This window comes from Hippocampus comes, unplaced genomic scaffold (genome assembly GCF_001891065.2).
Source record: "Hippocampus comes isolate QL1 unplaced genomic scaffold, H_comes_QL1_v1.1 scaffold291, whole genome shotgun sequence".
In the NCBI taxonomy this organism is placed as follows: Eukaryota; Metazoa; Chordata; class Actinopteri; order Syngnathiformes; family Syngnathidae; genus Hippocampus; species Hippocampus comes.
This window is the reverse complement of record NW_017805740.1, coordinates 363,366-373,011: the sequence shown is the minus strand read 5'-3', so window position 1 is coordinate 373,011 and position 9,646 is coordinate 363,366. Positions and strand designations below refer to the sequence as shown.

The 9,646-nt window shown below is 40.7% G+C and overlaps 1 protein-coding gene across 2 annotated transcripts in view; it reads right to left on the bottom strand.

Annotated features, from left to right (window-relative positions):
• Positions 1-5,244: 5,244 nt before the first annotated feature.
• Positions 5,245-9,646, bottom strand: part of tbx2b (T-box transcription factor 2b) — a 7,058-nt gene continuing 2,656 nt past the window's right edge. The window contains exons 3-8 of one of the 2 annotated variants that reach the window (XR_002169865.1): positions 9,450-9,596; positions 8,159-8,235; positions 7,911-8,068; positions 6,926-7,249; positions 6,666-6,830; positions 6,022-6,129 (exon numbers count right to left, since the gene is read on the bottom strand). Coding sequence is in view for 1 of the 2 variants with exons in the window: in XM_019883304.1 (XP_019738863.1) it covers positions 5,692-6,129; positions 6,666-7,249; positions 7,911-8,068; positions 8,159-8,235; positions 9,450-9,596 (1,404 nt within the window). In the remaining variant the exon portion in view is untranslated. Of the gene's footprint in view, positions 6,130-6,665; positions 7,250-7,910; positions 8,069-8,158; positions 8,236-9,449; positions 9,597-9,646 lie in introns of both variants that reach the window. The other variant, XM_019883304.1, reaches the window with a different exon arrangement.

Below are 9,646 nucleotides of genomic sequence, written 5' to 3'. Positions count from 1 at the left end.
CTATGCTGCAACATTTTTTGTGGAAATTGGTCTTATTAGGACCCAAGCAGTAATCGCTGCGAGGTCCCTGGTGGAAAATTTGAAAATTTAAAGTTGTCATAAATTATGAAAAGAAAATGGCTCTATAGCACCACCTACTGGATAGTGGAATTTTTTCTCTTTGATGCTTTTCTCCTAGCGGATTAACCAGATCTACTTAATATTTGCTGGAAAGACTGTGTAGGTTTTCATGATTTTAAAAGACAACCTTTTTGGGGGGAGAGGGGGGGGGGGTTGTGAAACGCTGTAGCAATGCGTAGTTCGCCAAGAGAGCAATGCTAATTTTGAGGGTCTAAACATGCATGAAAACTCATGAAACACATATTGGGCCTGGCAAAATCATCAATATTTCATTAGTTTATTGTGAAAATTTTGAAAAATAGCTCAATAGCATACCCTAGAAAGCAGCCTCGGTTGTAAGTTTCACCTAGATGTATGAAAATTTGGTTGTGTCTGGAACAGTTCAAGACCTACAAAAGTTCTGTTGGAACCAGATGCTGAATCTTACAAGAAGCCATTTTGAATTGACTTTATAAATCAGCATCACCTTGACTGGAAAAGTGCTGTAACTGAACCCACATGATCATATCCTCTTAAGATTTCTCGCATTTGATGACACTCAAGTTATGAAGACATACTCAAACTTATTTTTCATCGTAATTGTTGTGCTACCTACCGGCTAAAGGAAATATGTTTTATTTTTTTTTTTTTCTCCCAGCAGGCAAACAAGATTTACCTCATATTTTCTCAGAAGAATATTTCGGCCTTCATGATGTTGCAACATGAAGGTTGTGAAATTTTTGAGAAACACTGCTGTCCTGAAAATGCAGTTTACCCTCCCCCAAAAAAACATTGTTATTATAAATATTCGATATATTTTTGACCTCGAGCTCCTTGTCATGGCTCACAACAACCCTAACTATATTCCGGTAACCTTAATGTAGCTGTCATTTTATCGCAGTTTACTTAATTATAATACAAATTTTCTGTTCACAGTTGCTTTCTCTTCCCGGTTCAAGCCAGACTTCTGTGAAAAGTGTGCTGTACACCGGAGCACTTGTTTTGGTCCTCCCGATCCTGCATTTCACATTAGCGATCAGCATTAGCTTCTCCATCATCTCATCAGCAACTCATTCTACACCACAGAGCTGAGTATTAGTTACTTACAGGTGACAGCATTGTGGTGCTCCGCGAGCTCGGCATCTAGTGTTTGTGAGCAGCTGGGAAAGCTAAGCAAGGACTTCCGGGAGTGTGGGTGACAGCATGATGTAGACGTGACCTACTAGCTTGATGGCACCTTTTATGTGTACAAACTTAATGGAGTCCTACTTTGATACGAAGACGGTTGCTGTGGTTGTACAAAAAAATTTCTAGCACCTTGAAGAAATGAGAAAAGAGTATGCTATATTTAGTCAGCTTTCTTTAATATGTTCATGCAAGTGAACAACCGTGTTTGCCAATTAAAATACTGAGATCTGTTGGGTATGATTAATGAACAGCCATTTGCCGTAACAACTCCAATTCTTTTTGTGAACACAGTGGTTCTTAACCTTATGAGAGGTACCGAACCAAATCAGTTCATATGCACATTCATCGAACGCTTCATTACTGAAAAATAAAAATTCAAGAAGTGTTCCTTCAGTTTTGCCCGTGCTAGACTAGAGTTGCTCAACTTGGCATGACAAATGATGCAGATAGGATGCTGAGTCCCATCACGGTCTGTGATGCATGTGAATCCATGTTGTACATATTGGTCTGACCACTTTCTTTTTTTGCTCAACATAGCATGTGTTAAAACATGAAAACAAGAAAAAAAAAAATCGCAGGACGTGCTATCACGACAGTCTCACGTTGACCACTGAGCGAACTAAATTTCCCGCAGCACTGATTGGACAAGCATTGTAATGTGATCATCTGCAGCCAGTGATGACCAAGCAGGCGTGTCATAACAAATTAACATCGGGTGTGTCTTAATCTCCATGGCAGAGTCCGTCGAACCCCTGAGACCGATTCACACAACCCAGGTTAAGAACCGCTGTGTTAACATTCTGTTTAATGTAACATTTAGCTTTTACCCAAAAAAATTCCAGGAGCTATAGATCATATGCTTCTATACCAAACACAAATTCGTACCAATTTGGACAGACCAAGCTGTCAGAAAAATTGGGGTTTCTGTCAATTTTGTCAACTTTACTCATATAGGACAAATGATCATTGTTGGTGGTCCTCTGGTTAGAAGCCTTGCTTCTATGAGTGACAATATGGCAATAATATGCATTTGTGATATCTGTAAAACATTTGATATCCTTCAGTCCATGGGCGTTCACTTACATCCCAAGAAATGTACAGGATGTGAAGAAATCAAGTTCGTGAGCACCACATTTCACAAGCAGCTAATGAAGACTGTACACATTTGTAGACATTGTTACAATGTATGCATCACAAACGACTATTCTGTGAAATCCTTTCAGCACACATTCTGATGTTCTGCTGTTAGGCAGGCACTAACTAATTGATACTACCAGCAAAAATGAAGACTTATTTTCTTGAAAGTATCCATCATTTTCTCTCGTCTGTTTTTAATTGCCCGGTTTGCCAATAAGGCAACCGTGTATTGAGGGCAGCAATTGATAGATGACTGGACTAACAATGCCTCTTACTCGCCGTTATAGGAAGAAATGAAGCTACCGGTGACGATCTTCCATTACCATGTATAAGTCCAAGAGTAATGGCTGCGAGCAAGGTCACAGGGTAATCATGGACTGAATTTCCAGTAAATAAGGACGTTCTCTATTCAAGTCGAACTGACTCAGCTCTTTACCTTTGACCATGAAGTAAAGGAAGGCTCTCGATCTGGGGAGCCCATTACGTCGATTGCGTTCGACCAGTAGATCAAGGACTGGTCCCAAGTCGATCCGAGGGGTGTAGAGGGGGAGAAAAAAAACAACATTTGTGTCTCTGTGCATGTTAGTAATATATTTTTTGTGTTAATGCACACTGCACCCTAATCATTCTATCAGTCTCACTTTCACAAAAAGTATTTAAAAAATAAAATAAAGCAGGTAATCCTTAACCTACGGTGACGTATCACTGCGTCACCGGAGGTTGTTAGCGCTCAGCAGTCTGCAGTTGCAGTTTGTGATCAGAGTTGTTGCGTTATATCTTTTATCGTTATCATTATTCTCATTTAGAGTTTGTTTTGTACAATTCACCGCGGGGACGGGCAAAGAATGGGAATCTGGAGGGCCGAGAGAAGCATTTTAAAACGGTACGCGTTCGCTACGATCGTTAACAGGCTGCCCAAGTGCGTTGCATGCCTCAGCGTCAGGCTATTGCTGCTAATCGTGGCATGTGTGTGCACGTGCGTGCGTGCGTGCGTGCGTATGCACGCGTGCGCTGTAATGGGTCGATCGCGGGAGGTTGGTTGATCGAAAGTAGATCTTCGGTCTAAAAGATTTGGGCACCCCTGCTCTAGATACATATTTAAATTAATAATGAGAGTCCATCCTTCACATTCCAGACCCCCCAAAAAGAATAAATTAATTAATCGAAAATAAAATTACATTAAAACTGCAACCAAATCATTTTTTAGGGCGTCAGGGTGGCTTGAGATCATTTTAGGCCTAATAACACCACTACTTGACACAAATAGACTGTCCATGTATTAATGTAGGAGATCGGAATGGATGTATTCTGTTATGAACAAATGAAAACCTAGAATATATGCCATTTGCCTCATGTGTCTAAAGTAGTCATTTTTGTTGGCCTCATGAAGTGTAATTAAACTTTTGACTAATTTTGGCCTTATTAAACCACACTGTCACCAGCTGTTAGTTGACTCAATTGATCAACCACTCACTAATTGATCTGGACAGGCACTTTTCCCACTCATGTGCAGCTCGCTTTTCACTGAACATTACGTGGCAACCATGTAGCCGTAATTGAATGCGAGTTTTGTGATTACCGCCACAAAAAGAAAAGAAAATGAAGAAGGGGAGGAGGATAGAGGAGGAGGTTGCCTCATTAATTGCTCTGGCCGGCAGGCAGGCGACAGGCGCCGGGTCATGGACAAAGGGCTGTCTGCAGCTCTTTTAGCTCCCACTGTTGAAACCTCTACAACGCACACACACACACACACACAGTTGCCACTTTGTCCCGCTGCGAGAACCAACCTCGAAAGTTACTTCACATGGGCAGGAGCAATTTCAGTTATCAGCAATTAAAATTGACCCAATAGCTATATTGTGTAACAGTAATTGTTCCTGTGTGTTTAGCTGCTATATTGTGTGTGAAATTCACTTTTGGTTAGGTGACAAGACAAAACAAAAAAAAAACGAAAGACCCTGATCTACCCTATATGTAAAAGCACCTTGATATATATCTATCTATCTATCTATATCTATATCTATCTATATATATATATATATATGTGTGTGTGTGTGTGTGTATATATATGTTATGAATTGGTGCTCTATAAACTCCATTGACTTTTGACTGTTGCTGTAGTTGAGCTCAGTGTCTTAACTCCATCCATTCTATGAGCCCTTATCTTCACAATATAGAAAAGGAAGACATTGAGAGGTTAAGTTAACTGGTAACTCTCTATAGATACATGTGGTTCAAATAAATATTGAAAAAGAGACGCCACTCTCTTGAACAAAGGCACGGCAACTTTTTCCAATCATATGGGCAGCAGGGGGCGCCCCTGTGCCACGATTGTTCGTGTGTAAACTGGGTTATTATAGTTGACGTGTCTCGGTTTTATTCTCGCCAGATGAAGTAAATATCATTACGAATAATTTCACACACGTTAACAACACAGCATTTTTATTAAAAATTGTGAGACAATCAGAAAAAAAATGGACAACCAGGGTGAGCAAAAACATTTAAATATATCCATTAACAGACGCACCTTTAAATAAGGAATTGTTTTGATCATCAATCGCCTGACTGGAGTGAAGTAACCTGAGGTGTTTTAAATCACATGAACCTTTCTCTCCTTCCCCGAAAAATATCGCTGGATATAGTATTGACCAAATATGGCATGCGTGCCCCATAATCAGCGAGTCCTCATAACACACATTTTAAATTGCTCAACAGGCTTCATATAATGGAGTGTGGTTGAATAGCAAAGTTTTATATTCAAAATATATACACACTAGTACACAGACTTCAATAAATTAATACCAATTGCATATTATTGAATCTTAGTTATTTACAGATTTATTTACTTTTACATCACATAAATAGATCAGAAAACCCTTTTCTCTTGAATACAAATTGCCCTTGAAAACAGTTAAAGGCCCGTGATCTCGAGCTGGACACTTGTTGTCGTTTTTGTTTGTTTCTTTTGTTGTTGTTTCGTTTTATATGTGGCCAAACCAAATCCAACGACCCAAATACCGTGTAATGTTCAAGTATTTGGAGCTGCCTGTCAGGAAGATTCAGTTTGGGGACAGAAATTGGGAGGATATGGTTTGGTATAAGCTTTCCATTTCAATATCAGAGGTTGATGGGTTGGCTTCTTACAAATGTAGAATTGTTCCAAAAGCAATTATCAGTCAAACCATCACCCATGTTTTTTGTTGTGTGCTGCAAATAACAGAATAATCCTCAGTCTGCAAGCCAAGACATCCCAAACTGAGTGGGGTATCACTTTGGAGAATTTTCTGCTAGAGATGGCTCCCTCTGGCTTTCCAGGCCACTCACAAGTCTCTGGATATTCTGTAGTTCATTCAGAGAGTCTTTCGTTTTGGGGGATGTGCCCCTCCCGCAAGATCCCCCATTCTTGTTGTGGCTGTGGTTTTCTAGGGCTGGGCTGGTCTCCCGACTGCACGGTTTGGATGATTCAGAGCTTGGATTGAGGTTACATTGTAGGTTGGTTGTGAGTAGGCTGGAGCTCTGAGACAAAGACAATGGGGGCTGGTAGGGGTTGAAGCGGAGCCGTGGTCGAGATGTGGCGAGAAAAGGGTTTCTGGAGAGTGGGCTGGAGGTGCTCGTTGCTGGGAGGGCGGAAGCTGCAGCTGCAGCTGCTGCCATGTAGGTGTAGGGGTAGGGAAAGAGACCCCCAAACTGAGGCATGGGGATGCCCTGTAATACAATCGGTAAAAGTGGATATTTATTTTTCAACTACACATTCGAGTCAATAGCGCAAATAATTACAGGTATGTTTGTGTGTGTGTGTGTGTGTGTGTGTGTGTGTGTGTGTGTGTGTGTGTGTGTGTGTGTGTGTTTATTTCAAACACTTGTTGAAGGAAATGAGTATGTGATTGTTAAAATAATAATAATAATAATAATAATAATAATAATAATAATAACACCTTTACTAAACTGTAGTCCTACAGAGTTCTGATTCATTTTCACATTTATTTGATGACTGTACTCATTCACAAATTAGATTTGTGTGACAAGCATTTGCCATGCAATATTGTGTCATGCTACTTTATTTTAAAAAGTACATTTTTGAGAAGTGACAAACGTATCCCCTAATAATAGCAAGTCAGTGTGTTGTTATGAGTAGGGATAAAGTAAAGCATCTCACAGTTATAGCCTTGGAGCAGATATAAAAAAAAACCTAATGGTGCAGGTGTTTAAGTGTGCAATATCATTTGGTTGGTCTACCTTACCTGAGAAGCAAGCATATGCTGAGACAAATGGAAGGGGAAGGCATTGGTGGTTCCTCCTGTCCCTTGAGAAGAGAGGTTGCTATTTTCCAAACCACTTGCTCCAGATACAGAGGCCAGTAAATGCCCCATTCCCATAGCGGAAAGGGCTCCAGGGGTCATGGCAAACTGCCCGGGGTGAAACAAAAGCGGTGATCCGGTGTTTAGAGGGTTAAAGAACTGTTGGCTGTGTAGGCCAGACAGTGCCAGGCTTTGTAAATGACCTGGGTTGAAGTGTGGAGGGCTTTCGGTCTGGAGCATGAGTGGGGAGAAGGTGTCCTTAATAGCACTGATGCTCCCAGCCTCAGCGTCTTTTATCAACATATCTGCGATGTCCTTCCGATGCCTGCTTTCGGCTTTGTCTTTCACCAGGCTCCTTACATTTAAAATGGGGTCATCTTTCTTGTCCATATCAGGCCTTTCTCTGATCTGCTCCTCACATCGAGAACTATAGGGGGACACAGGTTCAGTCCCGGGGCTGTTGGAGCTTGTGCAGCGCTCGCCATGATTTTCAAGTTCCTGCTCACTGTCACTGCATGCTTTCTCATCTGAAACAACAAACGGGCAACAACCACTGAGAAGGTGAATGTGATACGCACAGTAAATTTCCAAACACAGTCACCATAGTGATTTCTGCAATATGTTTGTAGGAATCGTCTGTTATTCATTTTTCATTTGTTCATAGAAAAGTTCTATTGGATTTATGAAAGTAGCGGTGAAGCCACATGTTCAGTGTAATTGGCCTCCAAGTTGACGAAGGGCACTTTCTTCTTAAAAAGTGCAAAAGTGGGACTAATTTATGAATGAGGTCATGTCGAGAGGTTAACGGTACAGAAACATTTTGGTAATTGACATGAAAACTGAGAAACGTGCTTCAACATATCTTTATTACCTCTGTAATGACGTAATATATTCATTTTTTCATTTGATATTATTCTAGATGTGTTGCTTGAAGGGGTCATTTAATTATTTTGGTAATATTATAGGCACCATTGTTATCTTTGTGACTTACCACACTGATTTTGTTAAATGTTTTGACTTCAAATTCAATTACATGGATTTATTTACATTGTTATCAGCGATAACACATGCAGCCTTAAACTGTTACAGTGCTTAACTTTCAAAAGTATCACACAACACCGTCATCACCAATATATTGCAAGAACAAGAGGTAAAGTAAATTCCTTAATAAAATAAGCAACTCATCACCTTGGCCAGGCCTGTTGAATCGCTGCGGGCTTGTGCCCGCTCCAATTGGGGAATGGATGGCGTCACGAGCAGTCGGAGTTTCGCTTGATGCGTCTGAGTCCAAGCCATCCTTGCCCTGGTCCTCAAACATTCGCAGTGATGGCATAGTTAGTTGTTTCCTGTCAAATATGCAAAATGATAAGAATGAGAGTACCAATAATAATAATAATAGTAATAATAATATAGTAATAATAATAATTTTAAATCACCTTTTCTCCCGTCTTCCGTTCCCAGTGTCTCTAAATCCTTTGGCAAATGGATTGTTGTCAATCTTAAGTTGTGTTATCTGTCAGTGACAAGAGCAACGAGGATGAAAAAAAAGTATTCTTCGCACTTTTGGATTTCAATGCAGTCCATGTATTACGATAGTACTGCAACGTATTAATGTCTTGGTAATTTATTTCGATTGAAATAGAGACCCCGACGTGTTTGACAGGCCAGGACTTAGATTTGCATTTTTAATGAAAGCTGCTGTTCTCATCGGGCCTCTGATTTAAATTCGCTCGCAAAAAAAAAAAAAAACAACTCGGTAGGCTCCGTTACTCTGTAGGGCAAAGAAAACACCCCGCATCCAGAAGCCGCAATGCTCCAACAGATGACTGTAATATAAATGATTAATTTTGCTGCTTGGTTTACGCATACCGTAAAGTATTCCAATCATTAAAATTCTGGTGTCGGCGTTGACCTGATTTGCTCCAAGATGTTTCTTGAACAAAGCATTTACGGCGTTTGCTACTTCAGCAGGGTAATTTGTTTTTCTTGTCTTCGTCAGCTACATGGTGATCAGTCCTCGAAAATGGCCTGATAGTCGATTTTGATTCCTTGAAATAATCTTTAAATAAAGGCCCTCCCAAATGGGGCTACCAATGTCACCGTACACAAGTCCAATGTGCGTTTGCGAAGTGAAATTGTTACAATAAAATCATAAAACTAATTTTAATCGATGACTGAATTTTCAAACGTCACAATATATCTGGGCGGCACGGTGAAGGTCTGAGACGTCACGTGTTCGAATCCGTGTCCGTGTGGAGTTTGCACGCTCTCCCCGTGCCAGCGTGGATTTTCTCCGGTACTCCGGTTTTCTCCCGCATTACAAGAACATACATGATAGGTCTATGAACACTTTAAATTGCCCATAAGTGTGGTTGTGACTGGTTGTTCGTCGATGTGCGCCCTGCGATTGGCAGGGAACCAGTTCTGGGTGTACCCTACCTGCTCGAAGACAGCAAGGAAAGGTTCTAGCACCTACCTCCACAACCCTCGTGAGGAAAAGCGGTTTGACAATGAATGGTTATATCTTATCTGGTTTTGACAACGGGTCATTTTTGAGGAGCTGGAAGTGTTGCTATATGAACAAATAAGATATAATACCCAACAATATCAAGCCACCGATATTGATTTAATGATATAAGACCATGGACAACAATGTATGGTGTAATGTTAGGGAAAAAGGGGCGAACAGATATCAATAGAGGCACCCGAATTTGCAGAATAACTCACCTTGTCGTTTTGATATGCTGTCACAGCCACAAACTCGGTCTCCGGAAAGACGTACGTCCTAAATGTGCTGTAAGGGAGCTTCAGTATGTCGTTAGCCCGCACGATGTGGAATCTGGGCTGGTACTTGTGCATTGAATTTAGGATGGTCTGCGCAATAACAGTAAAAAAACAACACAAAAACAACAAAAGACACAAAC